This window comes from Podarcis gaigeae (genome assembly GCF_964106915.1).
Source record: "Podarcis gaigeae genome assembly, chromosome: 10".
Classification (NCBI taxonomy): domain Eukaryota; kingdom Metazoa; phylum Chordata; class Lepidosauria; order Squamata; family Lacertidae; genus Podarcis; species Podarcis gaigeae.
Window position 1 is genome coordinate 1922999 of NC_139686.1, and position 23008 is coordinate 1946006.

General features: G+C 44.9%; 3 protein-coding genes across 3 annotated transcripts; all 3 read right to left on the minus strand.

Annotated features, from left to right (window-relative positions):
- Positions 1–1313: 1313 nt before the first annotated feature.
- On the minus strand, positions 1314–2267 carry LOC310825815 (olfactory receptor 5T7-like; the record flags this gene model as incomplete). Its single annotated transcript, XM_083699636.1, has 1 exon — positions 1314–2267. The coding sequence occupies one exon, from the start codon at positions 2265–2267 to the stop codon at positions 1314–1316; it is 954 nt and encodes a 317-aa protein (XP_083555762.1).
- A 6877-nt stretch (positions 2268–9144) lies between these two features.
- LOC310825816 (olfactory receptor 5V1-like) lies at positions 9145–10110 on the minus strand (the record flags this gene model as incomplete). The annotated part of the gene is made up of 1 exon (XM_083699637.1): positions 9145–10110. The coding sequence occupies exon 1, from the start codon at positions 10105–10107 to the stop codon at positions 9145–9147; it is 963 nt and encodes a 320-aa protein (XP_083555763.1). The 5' UTR covers positions 10108–10110.
- Positions 10111–18473: 8363 nt separating this feature from the next.
- Positions 18474–19409, minus strand: LOC310825779 (olfactory receptor 5V1-like; the record flags this gene model as incomplete). The annotated part of the gene is made up of 1 exon (XM_083699581.1): positions 18474–19409. The coding sequence occupies one exon, from the start codon at positions 19407–19409 to the stop codon at positions 18474–18476; it is 936 nt and encodes a 311-aa protein (XP_083555707.1).
- Positions 19410–23008: the final 3599 nt, after the last annotated feature.

The following is a 23008-nucleotide window of genomic DNA, read 5'->3' on the forward strand; positions in this document are numbered from 1 at the left end:
GCTGGTTGCTGCTGGGCTTGGAAGGATGTAGAGATACTTGCTTTCAGACGCTGATGTTTCTTCCATGTTGCCCATTTGAGGAGGACCAGGCAGGAGGACCTGGAAGCAAGAGAAGGGTGGATGGGTAGCAGAGTCTCCACCTTTTCTCTTGTCAGAACAAGGGATGGACCAAGCTGGGGCTCATCTTCAGCTCAAGGAATGGTTCCAGTTTCTGGCTGACTCTCCTTGTCCTTCAGGCATCACCATACACCCTATAATTGGTCACAGTTCTGCCTGCATCTTGTGGCCCAAACTCCAGCAGGGAAGAGAGCTTTTATTGTGTGTTTGAACAGCCCTTGAGGAGGGAAGGAATATCAGGGAGTGCAGGAAAAGACATCTCTTTCCCTTGGGTTTTCCCCTTGATAGAAAATGCTGGTGCCAAGGGTACAGATTAGATCTCAAGGGGATCAGGGAATAGCAGTGTTCAAATGAGGCTCTCAGGGAGGAGGGGCGCAGGAAATGAATTCAATCTGCATTTGATTCACACTTTCCAAAAAACAGTACAAAGATAAAAACACAGCCAGCATTTCAAATTTGTACTTCTCCAGATCATACAGGACAGATATCCAGCACAAGTCATATTTGCAGAACTATACGGGCGAACGTAAAATATGGAGAAAAGGTTGCATTTGAAGGGGAAATGGTGTTTTAAAGAATGAATATATCAAGCAAGGCTGCATACAAGAATGTGTGTGTCAGGAGAACTTTGCACTAAGATGCTGATGAATTTTGGGGAAGACTTAACAAAATAAAGAAAACAGAAAAAGACGTAGAAATGTGGATCCATGAAATTAAAAGAACTTAACTGTGGAAGAATGGGAATTCTTTGTTCTCAGAGGACTAAACTGAAAAAATAGGAAACAACAAGAACAACTGTTTTTAATGTTTGGTGCTTCGTTGTGTTTTATATGTTCTGTGAGCGGCCCGAGTGGCTGGGGCAACCCAGCCAGATGGGCGGGGTATAAATATTATTATTATTATTATTATTATTATTATTATTATTATTATTATTGGATTTAGGTCTGAGGTCCAAGACCAATCCCCTTGTGACAGTGCGCCATGTTGAATTTGTCAGCTAAGCAGCTCTTCAGTCTGGGAGACAATGCAGTTGCTGAACTGGGTGTTGGACACAAGACCCAGTGCAGAATCATGACCTAATTCTTTGGAATCTGTCTAGTAATGTATTGCTGAATTAAGTCTAACCAATGGGAATATGGTGTTAGCCACTGTACTTTGACCCCCAAGAAAATTTTCACCAAAGGCAGGAGACATTGTTAGTGAGGAAGATCAGAGCCCTTCTTCAAGCCCCCCAGAACCTTCCTCAGAGCTTCCTTCACCTCCTTGTTGCGGAGGCTGTAGATGACAGGATTCAACATGGGGATGATGATACAATAGAGAGTGGAGATCAGGGTGTCCACTTCCAAGGAGTAGCCTGCGCTCGGGCGGTTGTAGTTCACATTGGCCATCCCAAAATAGATGATGACCACAACTATGTGGGCGGCGCAAGTGGAGAAGGCTTTTCGCCTGCCAGTGTTTGAGCGGATCCGAAGGATGGCTGACAGAATGAAGATATAGGAGATGACCACCAGGAGGAAAGTCCCCAGGCTGACAAACACACTTGCTACATGAAGGGCCATCTCATTGACGTAGGTGTTGCTGCAGGCGATTTGCAGAAGAGGAGGGACATCGCAGAAGATGTGGTGGATCTGGTTGGCCCCACAGAAGGCCAGGTTGGTGGAGAGCGCGGTATGAATGGCAGAGTCCAAGAGGCCCCAGATCCAAGAAGTGGTAGCCAGAGGGACACACACTCTTCTGCTCATCAGGTGAGCATAGCGCAAGGGTTGACAAATGGCGGCATAGCGGTCGTAGGCCATGACGGCCAGCAGGGCACATTCAGTCCCTGCAAATGTCATCAGGAGGAACATCTGGACCATGCACTGGTTGTAGGAAATGGTGTGTCTCTGGTGCCAGAGGTTTGCCAGAATCTTTGGGATGGTGACGGATGAGTAGCAGACGTCCAAGCAGGATAAATGGCTGAGGAAAAAGTACATGGGGCTGTGGAGGCGTGAATCCAGTTGGATCAGGGTGAAGATCACACCGTTTCCCACCAGGGTGAAGAGGTAGATGGTCAGAAAGAGCAGGAAAAGGAAGGACTGTCCCTCGTGGACCCCAGAGAAACCCAGGAAGATGAATTCGGTCACTGGTAGCGTCTGATTCCTGCTTTCCATGGCTCTGTTGAGGTCAGTTTTGAGTGGAGAACTAGAAAGAAAGAAAGAAAGAAAGAAAGAAAGAAAGAAAGAAAGAAAGAAAGAAAGAAGAAAGAAAGATGTGGGCAGGGAATGCATGGGACAGAGTATTTTTGACCCTAAAGATCTCTCTGCTTTCATCATTTTCATAGTCTTAACAAGAGCACATTTATAAATTTATAAATTCATTTTATAAATTATGTGCACACACACAAAAAACAGAGGATGTGTTACTGCCCCAGGCGGGGGCATATTTAACTTTTGGGGGTCTGCAACTGATGTAACGAATGTAGAGAAGCATTTTGTCATAAATTAAGCTGGCACAAATAATCTGGTGCTAATAGAATTTAAGATACAGAAATAGGCAGCTGAGCCTGAACCTTGCTCTCTATTCCCTGCTTGGAGAGGGGGTCCCATTGATTTGGAAGACACATCGGTTTCTCTAGGAAGGAGGTCTTCTACTTAACCTTTAGACCCATAAACTCATCGAATAGTTGAGTTGGAAGGGATTCTGAGGGTCATTTAGTTCAATGCAGGGATCTCCACTAAAGCATCCATAACAGACTGCTCTCTTCTATATTAGTTCATATTCTTTCTTAACAATAAAATTATATTATTTTGATCTCTTCCTGGTGGTGGTTTTTTTTTTGGGGGGGTGTTGTTTTTATAGCTGGGATACCCTCCCACAAACCTACCTCTGTGAAGAAGGAAAGGTCTTCTTCAGAAAGAGGATTAAATCAGAAGCAGAGCAGTGAGAAAGATTGGGCACATCTACATTTATGTTCCTTCCATCAAACCACACCTGGAATACTCTGGGACCTTTCTAGTTGTCACACCTTTAAAAATAAGAGAGAGTTGGATTTCTAGAAAAGCAATTTAAGGGATTTCTGGAACTAGAGCAAGCATGGGAGGTAGGGATTGAAGCAGCAAAGTGTATCAACTCAGCGCATGCCGTTCAAAGGAAAATCTCACAAGGCATGCAGGTAAAATTTCTAAGGTTAAAAGGAAAAGATGCCATACAGGGGGGGAAAGCTGATCAGGTATTCCATTTAAGATCAGAGTGAATAAAGCCAAATTCTTCTAGACTTACCTCCTGGTACAGTGATATCTTGGTTCTCAAACTTAATCCGTTCTGGAAGTCCATTCAAAAACCAAAGTGTTCCAAAGCCAAGGCACGCTTTCCCATACAAAGTAATGCAAAATGTTCCAGACTTTTAAAAACAACCCCTAAAACAGCAATTTAACATGATTTTTACTATCTAACGAGACCACTGATCCATAAAATGGAAGCAATAAACAATGTACTGCAGTCACGCAATCCATCAGGAGCTGAACTGGGTTCCACACAGTCACAAAAACAAAACAAAAAAGAGCCAAAAGAACACAAAATAAATAGCAAAAACAGACAGACTTCAGCATAACACTCAAAACGGAAGTGTGGCAACTCTCATCTCTTGTGGGGGTGCAATTACTGCTAGTACCGTCCGTTAAGAGTTTGGGTGTAATCTTCGACACCTCCCTTTCCAAGGAGGCGCAGATTGCACCTACAACAAAGGTGGAATTTTTTCATCTCCACCAATCTAAGCCGTTGGCTCCTTACCTCTCTCACCCTGACCTAGCCACTGTGATCCACACGACGGTCACCTCCAGGCTTGATTATTGTAACTCACTCTATGTGGGGCTACCCTTGAGACTGACCCAGAAACTCCAGCAGGTGCAGAATGCCACGGCAAGACTCCTTACAGGGTCCTCATTGCAGGAACACATCCATTCAATGCTATACCAGCTGCACTGGCTCCTGGTAGAGTACAGGGTCAGGTTTAAGGTGCTGGTTTAAAGTCCTATATGACCTGGGACCCTCGTACCTACGGTACCTCCTCTCCTGGTATGTCCCACAGAGGACCTTACGGTCTGCAAACAAAAACATCTTGGAGGTCCCGGGCCACAACAAGGTTAGGCTGGCCTCAACCACAGCCAGGGTTTTTTCAGCTGTGGTCCCGATCTGGTGGAACGCTCTGTCACAAGAGAATAGGGCCCTGTGGGATTTGACATCTTTCTGCAGGGCCTGCAAGACTGATTCAATCAGGCCTTTGGCCAGGGCACAGCCTGACCCCCTCTTTCTGTAATCCTCATAGAACTCTAGCCCAATGGTTGCCACTAATTTGATTTGAACTGATTTTATAATGAATTGATTTTAGAATGCTGTATTATTTTACTGTTGTTAGCCGCTCTGAGCCCGGCTTCGGCTGGGGAGGGTGGGATATAAGTAAAATTTATTATTATTATTAACGTGGCACTAAAGTTGAAACTGGAATCCCGGTATATGCTGACAGCTATGTTAGCATGGACAACCAGCAGACTGCAAAGCAACAAGTGCTGGCATTTGGAAAATGTTACATTAAAGAATGAAAATGTCACTTGGGACCTAGCAGACCTAGAGAACCTAGAGAATATTTCCATATCAATAACTCTGTAGAGTTGATGCAAACTACTATATGAAAGACTCTTGAGAGTCCCATGGACTGCAAGAAGATCAAACCTATCCCTTCTGAAGGAAATCAGCCCTGAGTGCTCACTGGAAGGACAGATCCTGAAGCTGAGGCTCCAAGACTTTGGCCACCTCATGAGAAGAGAAGACTCCCTGGAAAAGACCCTGATGTTGGGAAAGATGGAGGGCACAAGGAGAAGGGAATGACAGAGGACGAGAAGGTGGGACAGTGTTCTCGAAGCGACCAGCATGAGTATGACCAAACTGCGGGAGGCAGTGGAAGACAGGAGAGCCTGGCGTGCTCTGGTCCAGGGGGGCATGAAGAGTCGGACACGACTAAATGACTAAACAACAACTATATGGGATGTTTCAAAGGCAGTAATGAGAGGTCAAATAATTTTAAAAGACTCATACTTGAAAAAATAAAACAAAGGGAGAAGGCATGCAACAATTAGAAAGAAAGGAAACACATAGCTATGTTCTCTACAAAAAATTATAGAAAGAAAATATGATCTCATAAACTTCACTCTAACAGAAAAAAGCTAAGATTTGTTAGACAGTGTATCTTCAATGAAAGAAACAAAGCTGGCAGATTGTGACCATATTTGTTTGTTTAAAACTAAATAGTAGAATAATTGGGTCCAACAACAAAAGACCAACGAGGATAAACTGATAATAGGATCTGATAACGTCACAAATGAATTTTAAAAATTGTATGAGAAATTGCATGCATCTGATTGTCCCAAAAATGATGCTATTGAAGCATTTAATGATGTCTAGCCCAATCTGATTCTGATAAGCACCAGCCTCCCATAATGATCTCTGAGCTCCACAGTATTGTCAGTGAGATATTTTTTTTAAATAGCCCCTGGACCAGAAGGCTTCACAGCTGATTATTGTAAGAAATTTGAACAAGTCTCCTGCCCATGTAGCTGTAATGTGTTCACTGGGTACATCCAGAAGTTCTCCCTTTTGCTAAGATTGTTCTGAGAACCGCAGCTGGTCAGACTACAGAGATGCCAAGAGATCCAGCAATAGTAGCAAAAAGGGAGAAATTCTAGATGTGCATGAGGGACATGGTGTCAACTTGAAGGACCGTGGGAGCATTGCTTTCTTCCATGAATGAAGCCCTTCTGAGCATGGCAGCCTCAAAACCCTGCAATGACCACAACTGACAAAGCTGGAACCAAAATGTTCTGCTATAAAAATAAATAAATTCTGTATTGTATTCCCCTGTAATCAATATATGGTTTATATTTGCATCTTATCCTAAGAGCACCCAGTACAAATTTGTGTGAGTGCTGTTTGAGGCTCTCATGACCCTCTCTCTGACCAGCCCTGCCGGATGAGATGAAAGGTCTGTCTAGTTCAGAATCCTTCTCTTAGGGATACCTAAAGAAGTCAGTCTTGGCCCATTGTTCCAAGAAATGGCATGATGTGTTATGTATGTAGTTAAATATGTATTACGAGGGGTTTTTTCCTCTTTAAAGTTGCAGATTTCTGCAGAATGGAAGAGAATTATCAGTAGAAAACATGTGCAATCTACAAATTGCAAACCTCCCCCCTTTCACAAGTGGTCCTCAGATTCCGCCAGAGAAGTTGACCATCAGAGCACATGAGCACTAGCCCTCCAAAACAGATATTCCCCAGGGCCACGTGACCTCTGGCTAAAGTCTAGCTACTGTGGCTAATAGCCATTGATAGACTTTCGCTCCTCCCCATATCTGCCCAAACCCAATTTAGAGCTTTTTAATGTAGGGGAATTACAGCATCTCCAAGCAGCCAAACCCAAAAATTTCTTATGCACTGTGAGAAGCTGTTATTTTGGAAGGGTGAAGCGTGGCAAGCGACTGTCCTGAATTCACGGGCAATAAATAAGGCTGATACGTAAAATCACTCTGGGCTTGGGATGGGGAGTGCATTAGATTTGCATTCAATGGCAAACATACCTCATTTGCACAGTTTCCAAGTTTCTGAAACAGCCACCCTTTGAAACTCACGCTTCCCTAAATTTTGCAATGAAGTTCTCTGGTCAAGTAACACATGCAAAAATGCATTATACAGTGGTACCTCGGGTTAAGAACTTAATTCGTTCCAGAGGTCCATTCTTAACCTGAAACCATTCTTAACCCGAGGTACCACTTTAGCTAATGGGCCCTCCCACTGCCGCTGTGCCACCGCCACATGATTTCTATTCTCATCCTGAAGAAAAGTTCTTAACCCGAGGTACTATTTCTGGGTTAGCGGAGTCTGTAACCTGAAGCGTCTGTAACCCGAGGTACCACTGTACTAGGAGAAATTGCTTTGCAAAATTGCAACAAACGAACACTCGTGTATATACTGTATTAGGAGAACTTTGCACTAAAATGCTGGTGAATTTTCGTGAGGACTTAGCAAAGATTCCAAACTGCTGTTAAAATGTAGAAAAATGAACTTAAGAGTGGCGAAATGAGAAATGGGGCGGAACTGAAATTCGGAGATTTGCCCATCTTTGCTCTGGACAGAGCAAACCCAGCCCAAGCACATAGCACTGTGAGCATTTCAAAGCTTTCCTGTCCTGCATGGAAGAATGAATCATTTCGTTTTCAGTTTTAAACCAGCCAGCCTGGATTATTTCCCAGCATGATTTCTGGTTTAAACTTCTGGAATGATGTTAGACAACCTCCAGTTAAAAAATTCACCTGGTTTCAATAAAACTGGTGAGTGGAGACGATCAATTCCTATCCCACCTTTCCTGGGTCTGAGGGCTACTTCATGGACACCTTCATTTCCCTTCATTTCTCACCTGGCACCTCCCTGCTGCATGAATAAGGCTGTGGCACCTGTCGAGAAAGTCGGGATGTCGAGAAAGTCAGTTTTAGATGCTGATGCTTTGTCCCAGTAACCCAGTGAGGAGAGTCGGGCAGGAGTTCTTCCCAAAAACAGTCCCCAGCGCTTCAGGCATCAATCACAGGACCTAAAACTAAGCTGCACACTTCTTGTATTGTGTGGGTCCAACTCTGGCAGGAAATCAGGTTTATACTGAGTTCTTCAGCTGCCCCTGAAGAACACACATTTGCATCAGGAGAAAGAAAAATCAAGGAGTCCAGAAAAAGATTTCTCTTCTCTCTCTCCTACCCCACCCCCTTTGGGTTTTTCTTTTAATTGGCAGAGAAGTTTGGAGTCGTGAGCGAAGGGTGGGGACCCAGGGGGTTGGGGAATACCAATGTTCAAACCAGGCTCTTGGTTAGGGAAGGGGGAAGAAAATCTATTCAATCTCCATTTAATTTACACTTTCTGAAGCAATACGGGAATCAAAGCACAGCCCGCCTTTTCAATTTGCCCATCTCCAGATCTTGCAATGCAAATCTCCAGCCAAGTAACGTGCAGAAAAAATGTCTGAACTTGGGTAAAGCATGGATAAAAAGGCATAAGTGGCTGAAAAATGAGGAACGTTTTAGGGGAAATTGTGTGCATGTTTTTAATAATGTTTTTAAAAGATACAGAGTATCAAAATAACCGTACAGGATAGCTTACAAAATACTAAAAGCACTTAATTTTAAAATATAATATAATACAGAATGATGCAATAAACAAACAAAAGGTCTAGATGGGGATGGGAAGGGCACTGATTAAGGAGCTTAATTATACACACCTGAACAGTAAACAGAAAATCAAGAGTCTTGTCTTGAGCTTATACATTGGTGTACAATGCAGAACATATAGTCAAATCTGCTTCGTTTAATGGTTAAAGTGTGTATGTAACTAAGGATAAATAAAAATAAATAAATAAATAAATAAATAAATAAATATTTTTTTATTTATAACCCGCCCTTCCCGGTTCAGAAAACTGGACTCAGGATGGCTAACAACAAATTTAAAACACTTAATTGATGCAACAAAAAACAGCATAAAATACAGTATAAAACATGAGTAACAATAAATTCAGAATTCAAAAATCAATTTAGGGGGAAAATCCATCCAATAAACATTAGATGATCACCAGCGCTAGCTGGCTAAACTAGTCCTATGAGGATGAGGGAGGCATATGCTCGATTCATATTCTGTTTTAGCTGCAAGAACAAAGTTGTGCAAAAACATGTGTCTTTACACACTGCAAGTAAAGTAAGATAACTGCTAGAAAAACTGATTCTAAAAGGGCAAACCTATTTTAATAACTGGTGGAAGTCTTCTTGTAATCTTTGTAAACTTTCAGTGTATCTGAGGAAGTGATTTGCATGCTACTTGCGTGTCAATATTTTTGCACTTTGTACAACCCTCAGAGCACCTTTGGAACAGATGAACAAAGAGACCTTCCTGATAGAATAAGGAGCGGTGCTGCTAATGTACATTTCAAATGATTATCTAGTGGTCTGATTTCCACACCACTTGTTAGTGAGGGGAATTATATCCCTTCTTCTGACTCCCCAAAACCTTCTTCAGGGCTTCTTTCACCTCCTTGTTGCGGAGGCTGTAGATGAGGGGGTTCAGCATAGGGGTGATGATGCAGTAGAGTGTGGAGACCAGGCTGTCCACTTCCAAGGAGTAGCCTGCGCTCGGGCGGTTGTAGTTCACGTTGGCCATCCCAAAATAGATGATGACCACAACTATGTGGGCTGCGCAAGTGGAGAAGGCCTTGTGCCTGCCGGTGTTAGAGCGGATCCGAAGGATGGCCGACAGAATGAAGATATAGGAGATGACCACCAGGAGGAAAGGGCTGATCCCCACAAAAATGCTTGCTGCATGAAGGGCCATCTCGTTGACATAGGTGTTGCTGCAGGCGATTTTCAGCAGTGGTGGGACATCGCAGAAGATGTGGTGGATCTGGTTGGCCCCACAGAAGGCCAGGTTGGTGGAGAGCACAGTGTGAATGGCAGAGTCCAAGAGGCCCCAGATCCAAGAAGTGGTAGCCAGAGGGACACACACTCTTCTGCTCATCAGGTGAGCATAGCGCAAGGGTTGACAAATGGCGGCATAGCGGTCGTAGGCCATGACGGCCAGCAGGGCACACTCAGTCCCTGCAAAGGTCATCAGGAAGAACATCTGGGCCATGCACTGGTTGTAGGAAATGGTGTGTCTCTGGCGCAAGAAGTTCACCAGGATCTTGGGGATGGTGACAGATGAGTAGCAGACGTCCAAGCAGGATAAATGGCTGAGGAAAAAGTACATGGGGCTGTGGAGGCGTGAATCCAGCTGGATCAGGGTGAAGATCATGGAGTTTCCCAGCAGGGTGAAGAGGTAGATGGTCAGAAAGAGCAGGAAGAAGAAGGACTGACCTTTTTGGACCCCAGAGAAACCCAGGAAGATGAATTCGGTCACCACCAGCGTCTGATTGCTGCCTTCCATGGTCTGCATCAAGGTCAACTCTGAGAAGAGAGCAGCAAGGAAGAGAGATTAATGCGGACAAAAGAAGGTTCCAGAACATACACATGTGAAATCATGGGCAGAGGTGGGTTTCTTTGTTTTTTAAAAGATTTTTGGCAGACGGTAACTGAAAGCATCAACATAACTGTATGGAACAACCTAACATTTGCAGAGCAAAACATCCTCTTGAATTATATACCCAGCACATGGAACCTTAGAAAAGGACAGTTTGACTGGACTCTCTGTGGCCTTACCACAGCAAAAAGACTGATGCTGATGAATTGGAAAAATAAAATTGTGGTTCACTTCTACGACTCGATTGAAGACTTGTACAAACTTAGAACATATGAACAACTTGCATATAAATGCAGAAGAGAAGACTCCCTGGAAAAGACCCTGATGTTGGGAAAGATGGAGGGCACAAGGAGAAGGGGACGACAGAGGATGAGATGGTTGGACAGTGTTCTCGAAGCTACAAAGATTAGTCTGACCAAACTGCGGGAGGCAGTGGAAGACAGGAGTGCCTGGCGTGCTCTGGTCCATGGGGTCACGAAGAGTCGGACACGACTAAACGACTAAACAACAACAACAACATGATAGGTCTGTAGATGGGGGACCCTGCCTCCAACCACCTAACTGGGATTTACTATATAGGTTTCTTATATGAAAAAAGAACATTAATTGCAGGTTTGTTGAAAATCTTGCCTGAGACCACAATGGGGGAAACTTGGGGAAAACCTGTAAGGGTCATCATTTTAACGGAGGCCAAAAGAGACGGGTTTAGTAACTGCCTGAATTTGAAGTCTGATTTGAATTGGGAAATAACTAGTAAATATTTAGGATCCTCCATTCCAGCCACCTGGAATTCAGGAATCTTAGCTTAAACATCCCTGAACCATCCCTGAGGCCATCCAACCTCTGTTTAAAAGCCTCCAAAGTTGGAGAGTCCACTACCTTCTGAGAGAGTCCGTTCCGCTGTCTAACAGCTCTTGTCCTCAGAGAGTTTTTCCTAATGTTAAGTCTGAATCTCTTGCCATTTGTCCTATCAAAAAATATTACTGAGCTATGTAGCTGGAGGGGGGGATTTGTTTAAATAAAAAGCAGATTACTGCAGAACAGAACAGAAATATCGGCAAAAAATATAGGAAATTAACAGATGGGCTCATCCCAAAGCAGTCAGCTGGATGACACCAAATAAGTTGAGCATTGGAACACTAAGGCAATAGTTCTCCCCAGCAGATGTTTTTCAGTGATATGTAACATTTCTCTAACTTTTAACTATCCTGGCTAATAGTCTTTGATATACTTTCCCTGCTTCTTTAATTGCATCTAAGCTCCTTTTTGCAGTTGTTTAAGATAAAGCCATTTGAGGCAGCAAAGGCCATAAATTGCTTACGCACTGTGAGAAGCAGCCCTTTGGGGGTGGGTGGCATCTGTCCTGAACCTACAGCTGATGAATAAGGCTGAACCATAAAACCACTCTGGGCTAGGGGGGCGGGAGATACTAACATTCAGTTCCCCTCCCTCTCTTTCCTTTTCCTTCTGTGATGGAACCCCTATTTGGGGACTTCCCTGGCTTTTTTCTGGCTCACGTAGGACCAGTCTGGGTAGTTGGCCTTGGTGAAGACTTGACATTTGCTCCCCCCGAACAGTTTTTGATCTGGGCTTCCACTGAAATGAAGCTGCATTTTAAGTTGTATTTTAATCCTGTTTTTAAGTTGTATTTTAATCAATTGGTTTTATACCGGATGTTAGCCACCCTGAGCCTGGTCTTGGCTGGGGAGGGTGGGGTATAAATACAATTATTATTATTATTATTATTATTATTATTATTATTATTAGGCAAGCCTACTGAATCGGCTCTTTCTGAAACAGCATGCAAACTGAAATACAGCCACCCTTCACACTTCAATGCAGTTGCCCTGTCAAGTAATGTGTAGAAAAATGTGTATACTGGGTCTGTGGACACGGGTACACACACACACACACACACACACACACACACACACACACTGCAGATAACATGCAAACATGTGTTATACAGTGGTACCTCGGGTTACAGATGCTTCAGGTTACAGACTCTGCTAACCCAGAAATAGTGCTTCAGGTTAAGAACTTTGGTTCAGGATGAGAACAGAAATTGTGCTCCAGCAGCGCGGGGGCAGCGGGAGGCCCCATTAGCTAAAGTGGTGCTTCAGGTTAAGAACAGTTTCAGGTTAAGAATGGACCTCTGGAATGAATTAAGTTCTTAACCAGAAGTACCACTGTATTGGGGGAAATTGCTTTGCAAAAAGGTGTACATTTGGCAAAACAAAAAACACACACACTAACTTTGCATTAAAATTGTTGTGGTTGTTGTTAGAAATAGAATTTGTATACCACCACCCCCAGATCTCAGGGTTTTTCACAGCATAAACGATTTGCCCATCCCTATTCTGGACACAGCGAATCCGACTCAAGCAGGTCGCTGAACACTCTGAACGCTTTGAAGCTTTCCTGTGCTGCACAGAACATGGAATTGCTTGGTAAATCAGCCAGCCTGGATTATTTCCTCTTTTCCCATATTGATTCAAAAATCCTGCCCAGTGTTAGACAATGCCCAGTTTGCATGCTTTTAAACAAACCAGTGCACGCAGACAAGTAATTCCTCCTCCGAACCCCATTGCAGATGGAACCTGCGCAGGTTCCCTTCTGTTTCTGCTCCTCACCTGCCGTCTTCCTGCTGAATGAACTCAGGTGATTGCTGCAGAGTCAGACAAATAGTGGGGAGAAAGTTAGATCCAGGTGCTGCTTGCAGGTGACCCAGGAGGAGAGTCAGACAGGAGGGACAGAGAAGGTGAGGGGCGATCGAGGGGGTTTGTGGATTTCAGGGTCCCCACCTTCCACCGTGCCAGGACTGGAGGCAAACCAGGCTCATGTTCTGCCTAAGAAAAGGTCTCCGTTTCTGGCTGTGTTTCAGGCACCACCTCATCTCCTAACACCTGGCTGTGTCTTGCCTATTCAGCCTGTGGACCCAACTCTGGCAAGAAAGAAGGTTTTTATTGTTTGAGCAGCCCCTGAAGAACATGCATTTGCAACGAAAGGAAGAGAGATCAAGAAGCCCAGGAAAAGAGACCCCTCCCTCTGGGCTTTACGGTATTTTTCGCCTGGCAGAAAATGCTGATGGCAAGGGTATTGGGCACCACCCAAGGGAGTCAGGGAACTGCAATGTTCAAACCAAAAAGGACTGGCTCTTATTTAAAAATGGGGAAGAAAGTCAGTTTAGCTTTCATTTAATTTCACACTTTTCCATTTTGGGGGGGTGTCAGATGGCAAAGGTGGTTGCTCACAAGTAACCAGGCAGGACTCTGACCTGTCTTTTATTTAGGTATTATTTAGGTGCAAAAACTATTTACAGTACGGAACCCCAAAGTTCATGTCTGCCTCAATCGCTAGCAGAATCCGGGAGTGCTTGTTTCCTGGACCTCCCCCAACATAAAAGTCTTGTTACGCCCAGCCTTTTCCTTCCCTCTTTGCGCTTTAGACCTCTGTGCAGGGTAGGCGATGGAAGGGGCGTGCTTCCCTCCTGGCCGGCTTGGCCAGGAGCGGTGCTGAGGCTCCCACCAGCATCCTCTGGTCCTTTCACCTCTTCCTCACTGGAGGTGGGGCTTTCCTCATCAGTGGAAGAGGAACTGCTTTGCGAGATTTTCAGAGGCTCCCAGTAACACAACTGCCCCTCTGTTTCCTGCCCCTGTTCTGATGGCAGTTCCATGACAGGCGGGGATGCAGCTGTCCAGTCAGGGAATGCATACAAATACGCGTGGATAAGTAGGCATATATTTCCAGAAAAGAGATGGAAAAAGCATTTCTTTAGTGAGAAGGAGAGTATAGGAGAAATTTGCATTAACATACTGGTGAATTTCCATGAAGACTTTAACAAAACAACAACCAACCACAATCTAATGTGGAAATGTGAAGAACTGAATTTAAGGCTGAAAACTGAGAAACAGAGAGAAATCAAGAGTTTCTCCTGGGGAAGAACTTTGTAGAGACTCCATCCAATGGCAGGGAAGGTCGTCTGTGCAGCAGCCAATCAGGGACCTCGTGAGAATAACCATTGAAAGATGCCCTGCTTGCTAGTCTTAATCTATTTATTTAAGGATTTTCCTACTGTGGTAGACTTTCAAAGCAGATTCTTACTCTATGAATCACATTCAAGCAGAGAAGACCTTGGCAAGAAGAAGAAGAAGAAGAAGAAGAAGAAGAAGAAGAAGAAGAGGAGGAGGAGGAGGAGGAGGAGGAGGAGGAGGAGGAGGAGAAGAGTTTGGGTTTGATATCCCGCTTCATCACTACCCTAAGGAGTCTCAAAGCGGCTCACAAACTCCTTTCCCTTCCTCCCTCACAACAAACACTCTGTAAGGTGAATGAGGCTGAGAGACTTCAGAGAAGTGTGACTGGCCCAAGGTCACCCAGCAGCTGCATGTGGAGGAGCGGAGACACGAACCCGGTTCCCCAGATTACGAGACTACCGCTCTTAACCACTACACCACACTGGCTCTCAAGGAGATGTTGGCTGCCCAGAGGAGCAGCTCAGGGAGGGCACAGACGGGCAGGTGGGCTCCTAGCAAGAGTGGAGAGGCACAATTTTTGTGCTCCCCTGGGCCTGGGCCTTTGGCAGAGACCAACCTGGCCAACCCTCAGGTACGCCCCTACATTCAAGCGTGGTACCCAAAACAGAAATAACCTGGCCTTCATCCAGTGACGCTGGAGAGAGTTGCTTTCTTACGTTCTATCATAGGTGTTAGAATAAGTCAACAAGTGGAAGAGTGCAGGGGCCACTTGTGCCTCCTCTCTTGTTGACCCACTGTTGATTGATTGATCCCATCTTTTTCTCCAAGAAGCTCAAGGCCGCCTACATGGGTGTCAGGCTTCAGGGAACTGGCTTCCTCCCCCGTGGCAGTAGATAAGCAGAACAAAGGAAAAGGAGTCTTCCTACCAGTTGGAAACTTTAATAACCACAGCGAGAGAACAAAGAACCCATCTTCTAGGAATGGCGGTGCTCCCAATTAATGATCCCACCTCCTTACGTCCCTATTAATCTACGTCACGTCTATGTCTTGTAATCTGAGTTTGTACCCTCTGTACTTTCTGTGCTTTCTGTTCTGACCCTTTCTGACCTCTTCTTGACCTTGGGGAGAGTGGAGGAATGCTTTCCAGAGACAGTGAATCTGTTAACCCTCTCCCTCCCAGTGTTTTCTTCTCCTAGCTGTTCCCCATTCAGTATTTCCCAGCTTCTGCCTTCTGAACTATGCCACTTAATCTGGACATGCACCCCTGAAACAAGACACAACATGAAATGCAGATCCATACATTGAAATTTGCACCTCTACAAATGTTGCAATGCAGTTCTCCAGCCAATGAATGTGTGAAAAATGGATATACTAGAGTAAAATGTTCATAAAAATTCATGTACTAGTGAAAATAACACAGAAAGCATTAAGTTAGGGAAATCACAGAAATGTGCATATTAGGCAATCACATAGAGATATGTGTATATCTGCAAAGATTTGCACTAAATTCCTGATGAATTTTCAAGAAGACTTTTCACAAACTTGCAAACTGATGTGGAAATGTTGAGAACTGAAATTAAGATTGCCAAAGAAATGGAAACTCAGAGAATTGATCAAATTATTGCATAACATCTCTTTTAAGTCTTCAGCAAGACAGGTTGAGGGCACTAACTGCATGGTTAAATTCTAGTAACATGGAATACCCAGTTATCATCCAAGGCCGTTAGCCATCAAGGGTTTGACTATACAAGAAACCCCAAATATATGCACACACGACTAAACCAAAAAATAAATAAATAGCACTGTGGGTCTCAGTACTGGACTGGACTTATTTGTTAGTGATGCTGAGCACTGACATTTTTGAAAACGTGAGTGTTTTAGACATGAGACGCGCAACTATAAAAATGTATAAACTGATGGCAACTACATAGGGAAAATGAGCTCTTGTCAATCGATGGGCAAGAGATTTGTGTACCATATCAGGATTCCCAAGTTCCATTAAATATATATATATATATATATATATATTTGCTTTCGTAGATTTTCACGGGTACAGGAATGCAGGTTTTGGTGTCCTCGGGTGTCTTCCCGTGTAAAAGTTGGGGTGTCTAGGCGACGTTTCGACGAGGTCTCACTCGTCATCTTCAGGCTGGTGCTTTCGGCTTCTTGTTACTGGAACAGAGCGGGATCTCAATGTTTGAGTTCCTATAAATACTGTAGAGGGGGTGTGGTGTCTAGCCTCCAATGTTCTGGGCAGAGAGGAAGTTCCCAGGCTAGTGTGCCTTTTCTTCTTTTGTTCCTTAATTACTTGAGAGATACCTTGAGTGATTTCTTGAGTGATATCCTGAGTACCACTTAGGTGGGTCATTAGGTGTGGATTAGTTGCTAAAGTCTTTGTGTCTTGACCTCTTGAACTTTGTGAAGAGTTTTCCTGAGAAGATGGCTGTATTGCACTTAGTTGTGCTTTGGCTTGGCTTCGTGTATAGGGGCGAGCTGTGGTTTTGTGGCTTGTGTCAGCCAGATCTGTGTAGGGATTGCAGGGGGGTGCAGCATCCGGAGGTGCCACCATGGATTGGCTACTGGATGGTGTCAGTAATTCATCTGTGGAGAGGGTCTGGGTTTGGGTCTGGTGTGGTTGATTGGTGTTGGCGTTCTGTGTGCCTCTGGATCTGGTGTCAGTTTTTGTGGAGAGGGCTAATTTCCAGATGTCTGGCAAGCGGGATGTGTCGTCACGCTTGTTCATGTTGTGAGGGTGTTTCTCTATCTCGATGGCTTCCATGATTATTCTCTTGTGGTGATGTTCCGTGTTAAAGAGCAATTTGGAATCTGCAAAATTAATTTCGTGTCCTGTTTCTTTCATGTGTTGGAAAAGAGAGGAAGGGATCTATGACCAAGGGATCTATGAAATACCCTGCAAAGTCTGCCCAGCCACGTACATTGGACAAACAAACAGACGAATAAATGCACGTATCGCAGAACACAAGAATGCCGTCAAAAAAGAAGAAAAAACTTCCTCTCTTTTCCAACACATGAAAGAAACAGGACACGAAATTAATTTTGCAGATTCCAAATTGCTCTTTAACACGGAACATCACCACAAGAGAATAATCATGGAAGCCATCGAGATAGAGAAACACCCTCACAACATGAACAAGCGTGACGACACATCCCGCTTGCCAGACATCTGGAAATTAGCCCTCTCCACAAAAACTGACACCAGATCCAGAGGCACACAGAACGCCAACACCAATCAACCACACCAGACCCAAACCCAGACCCTCTCCACAGATGAATTACTGACACCATCCAGTAGCCAATCCATGGTGGCACCTCCGGATGCTGCACCCCCCTGCAATCCCTACACAGATCTGGCTGACACAAGCCACAAAACCACAGCTCGCCCCTATACACGAAGCCAAGCCAAAGCACAACTAAGTGCAATACAGCCATCTTCTCAGGAAAACTCTTCACAAAGTTCAAGATGTCAAGACACAAAGACTTTAGCAACTAATCCACACCTAATGACCCACCTAAGTGGTACTCAGGATATCACTCAAGAAATCACTCAAGGTATCTCTCAAGTAATTAAGGAACAAAAGAAGAAAAGGCACACTAGCCTGGGAACTTCCTCTCTGCCCAGAACATTGGAGGCTAGACACCACACCCCCTCTACAGTATTTATAGGAACTCAAACATTGAGATCCCGCTCTGTTCCAGTAACAAGAAGCCGAAAGCACCAGCCTGAAGATGACGAGTGAGACCTCGTCGAAACGTCGCCTAGACACCCCAACTTTTACACGGGAAGACACCCGAGGACACCAAAACCTGCATATATATATATACATAAACATTTCTGTGCCAGAGTTTGGAGTGTCCTTCCTTCCTTCCTTCCTTCCTTCCTTCCTTCCTTCCTTCCTTCCTTCCTTCCTTCCTTCTCTTTCTTTCTTTCTTTCTTTCTTTCTTTCTTTCTTTCTTTCTTTCTTTCTTTCTTTCTTTCTCTTTCTTTCTTTCTTTACTCAATTACAAACAGTTCCACTCCTGCTGTGGAAAGACAAGATGGGGGAATTATTCAACACTTGTGCCATGAAGGGAGCAGGTCTGCCCTCTGTGGTGGCCATCGTGGCCAGGCAAATGCCAGGGGTACACCTTGGCTCTGGCAGGGCTACCCTGGCACCATCTGTGATGGGTGGGTCTGCCTTGATCTCCATCCCACAGCTTGCTACCATCCAAGCATACCTGCAAGTCTTAAGCAGCCGGGGAACACTGAGAGTCTCATTTCTGACATCACTATCTGCTTGAAGAAGTGTGTCATTTCCTCTGGCTTTCCAGGAGCTTCCTCAGGGCTCCCTTGACCTCCTTGTTGCGGAGGCTGTAGATCAGGGGGTTCAGTGCAGGGGGGACGATGCAGTACATGGTAGAGATCAGAGTGCCTGTCTCCAAGGAGTAGCCCTGTCCAAATTGGTTGTAGTTAACCAGCCCATTCCCAAAGTAAAGGGTGACCACGATCACGTGAGAGGCGCAAGTGGAAAGGGCTTTCTGCCTGCCAGCATTGGACGGGATCCGCAAGACAGAGGAGAGGATGTAGAAGTATGAGAGGCCAATAGCCAGGAAGGGGAGTAGTCCTATAAATACGCTGGCTACCTGAGTCGCCATGAAATTCATGTACAGGTCTCCACAGGCAATTTTCAACAACGGGGGGACGTCACAGAAAATGTGCCCGATCTGGTTGTGCCCACAGAAGTGCAAGTTGGAGCTCAGAGCGGTGTGAAAAGCGGAATGGAGGAAGCCCCAAACCCATGCGGTAGTGGCCAGCTGGGCGCAAGCCTTGGCGTTCATGAGGCCCGAGTAGTACAAAGGCCTGCAGATGGCAACGTAGCGATCATAAGCCATGGCAGCCAGCAGCACAGCTTCTGCCCCCGTGAAGGACATCAGGAAGAACATCTGGGCCATGCACTGATTGTAGGAGATGGTGTGTTGCTGGTATAAAAGATTCACCAGGATCTTGGGGACTGTGACAGACGAGAGGCAAACATCTAAGCAGGACAGGTGACTGAGGAAGAAGTACATGGGGCTGTGGAGATGGGAATCCAGCTGGATCAAGGTGAAGATCATGACATTACCCGTGATGGTCACCAAGTAGATGGTGAAATATGCCAAGAAGAGGTATCTCTGGCCATCTAGCATGCCGGAGAAACCCAGGAGGACAAATTCCATTACCTGTGTGGTCTGGTTGTTGGCTTCCATCAAGGATATGGAATTCACCTGCAAGGAAAGGAACCTGTACAAGAATACATTTTGCCTATCCCTAGATTCAGCATCAGTAATGAGGAACACCAACTATCTTTTGCTGGTGCATTTCTGGGGATGGAGATAAATCTGATTCTGATTGCATTTAAAAGCTTGTCACTTTCCAGAACAACACACAGACTGAAACACAGTCATTCTTTGCTCAAAATTCAACAGCCCTGCTCTCCAGCCAAGTAATGTGTACAAAAAATGGACAAATTCAGCATACAAATGCATATATTGGTAAAACAGCATACAAAGGCAGGCTAAAGGAAGGGAAATTGCATTGCAAAAGGTGTGCATTAGGCATAATGGCATGCAAAAATATGTTAGGATACATTCATTGTAAAATGTGGATAAATTCTCACAAGGACAATTTACAAACTGATGTGGGGAACTCAATTTAAGACTGGGAAGATGAGAAACTGAGAGACCCTGAATGTGACAGCATCACCCATCCCTTTGCCAGTCCTTCAGGGGGAGCCTCCAGGCAGAGAGAGGGGGGCAGGTCAGTTGAAAGGCCACTGTCTTGCTTGTGGATGTCTTCACACGTCCCAAATCAGCGGCACTTGCTAATGACTTCTGTTCTGTCAATAGGTTAAAAAAAAAACACACAGAGAGAGAGAACATGTAGAGGTTTGGCTTAATAAACTCTGAGAAAATGCATGAACCTCCTGATTTGATTTCAGTGCTCAGATATTTGAATTACTTAATGAATTGTCTAAAGGCAAGAAAATAAAGCAGAGTCGGGGAGAAAGAAACCACGAGATCCAACACACCTAAGTGTCAGAGACAATAACACAGTCTTGATGTCTGCCTGAATTCTAACCAGCTTAGCATGTTGGATGATCTTGTTTTCCCATCATCTGCAACTGAAAAAGCAGCAGATAAGGAAGCTATGGTAACTTACCTCCATCCTGTGTCCCATTACAGTTAGAGCTTTTAGCATGCCATTCATCCTTCCCTCAGTGAGGTCCAGCCACCCCACAATATTCCTTAGGTTCAAACAAGTATTTCACAACCCATTCCCACCCCCTTTGCACAGCTTCACCTCCTCACCAGGCCCCACAGGGAGACATCTCCTTTCTTGCCTTTTTGTTCCTTCCTTGAACCCAAGTCCTGTTGCTCCCCGCTAGGAAGGGCTAATGATGCCGAGACCAGTGAAGACTTCTGACGCTCACTTTCAGCGGAGAGCATCTTCACTTAAGGTTGCTCAAGAACCTGCTGAGCTGCTCTGCCCTGGAGAAAACCAGCAGTCTGACTCTGTAGAAGGTCGCTCTCAGCTCCAAACTTCCCCTACAGATCTTGCATCTTGCGCCTTCTCATAAACTGCCTCGATGCCCACAGAACCTTCAGTAGTTCAGCATCATTGTCAGTACATCTCAGGGCTTATTCCCAAGACTACCTGGCGAGGAGTTAACTAGGGGGCATTAGAAACGCCAGCTTTGCACCTAGCCCAGGTGAGCTGGTTGGGCACCTGCCACCACAAGCATCGCCCCCATTTTCTGGAAGAAGGCTGCCAATGTTTCCTTTGGAGAGCCTGCAGCGGCTCCAAAGTTTCTGCAGTTGCATGGGGACAGAAGTGTCTCGGCAGGTGAGGATATGTTGCGAGGCAGGGGCCATGGGGACACCCCTGCAGAGGAAATCTGCAGGGAGTGAGGCAGGAGAGGAAAACACAAAGAAAACAGGAGCTACTGTGAGACTTTCAAGGAGGTGTGATGGAGCTGCAGAGAATGACATCAGAGCCAGAGAATGGCATCATTCCCCCTATTTTCAAAGTTCAGTCCTGGGCTGCCCTGATTGTGTGGCCTAAATGACACCATCCACATGAGGGAGAGATCAGCACAGACTTTGGGGGAACTCAAGGTGTGCAGAAGTTAGTGGTGGAATCTCCTGAAAATCTCAAGCTTATCCACACTGGTTTTATTATTATATATATTATGATACACATAAAACTCCAGGTTTCCAGTACATACAGCAATGCATATAACATTATGCATATAACATTTATGTATAACATACATAAAATTATGCAGCAGAAATATTGCATCACATGTTGTTTAGTTGTTTATTCGTGTCCGACTCTTCGTGACCCCCTGGACCAGAGCATGCCAGGCACTCCTGTCTTCCACTGCCTCCCTCATGCAGGTAGCTTCGAGAACACTGTCCCACCATCTCGTCCTCCGTCGTCCCCTTCTCCTTGTGCCCTCCATCTTTCCCAACATCAGGGTCTTTTCCAGAGAGTCTTCTCTTCTCCTGAGGTGGCCAAAGTCTTGGAGCCTCAGATTCAGGATCTGTCCTTCCAGTGAGCACTCAGGGCTGATTTGCTTCAGAATGGAGAGGTTTGATCTTCTTTCAGTCCATGGGACCCTCAAGAGTCTCCTCCAGCACCAGAATTCAAAAGCATCCGTTCTTCGGCGATCCGCCTTCTATTGCATCACATAGGATACTAAAATGCAGAGTTGGAGCGGACCCCAATGGTCATCTAGTCCAGCCCCCTGCAATGCAGAAAGCATGGGGTTTATGGAACTCCTTTTACGTATATCCAGGGGTTGCTCCCCGCTCACTCCCTGCTCACCAATCGAAACCCTTGCCCTTGCCCCACTTCTGCCCAACACCCTAGTGCAGGGATTTCCAACAGGTCAATCCCAAGGAGGTTTTGGTAGATCGCTGCCGATCGCTGGGTCTTTTTCCTTGCCTTGGTAAAATTGAATCCAGCTCTGCCCCCTCACCCCACCCTCCATCGTTGCACGATCTGAAGAACAGAAGACAGAGTTTACTCAGTGAGGCTGTTTGTTTCCGCAGCGACTTGTTAGTGAGTGGCTGTTCCTTTTTCTCCCAAAAACCTTTTAAATTGGGGCTTTCCTCCTCCCTAAAAAAAGCTCAACATTTTTTTAAAAAGCATTTTTTTATTAACAATTTCAGCAAAACAAAATTTCAAAACATATCATATTCATTATTCACCCCCCTTTCCCCCATCAAACCCTCCGCCCCAGAGACTCCTCTCTCTGATTTCTCAGCACATATTATTCTCTGCATGTTATACACTTGTACATATCCTTACATTATCTATCTATCATGTTGTCAACCAATAAATTTGTGTATGTTTATTCAAACCCTGCCAGTCTTGATAGCACAAGGATGGAAGAATGAGGAAGTCCCAGCGAAAGAACAGAGGCAAGAAAAATTGATGACTTACGCAGAACTGGCTAAATTGACATACAAACTGCGAGACCAGGACAACTGTGACTTTAAGGAAGAAGGGGAGCTTTTTACAAATTATCTAAAAAGACAACAAAATGAACTGGACTCACTGGCAGAAAAAGCTCAACAACTTTGACTTGAACCTCTCTTGGGAGTTGGCCACCCCTGCCCTAGTGGATCCCTTCACAGCTTAGAGGCTCCTCTGAATAAAAGTTTATAAAATAAAATGACTCCTCATTGTCAATACCTGTTGTTGGACCCAGAAATATTACAGGTACTGCTCCCAAAATATTTGGGAACCACTGACATAGCAGTTTGGCATTCTCTCCACAAGAATGCAGTGAGTGCTCTGG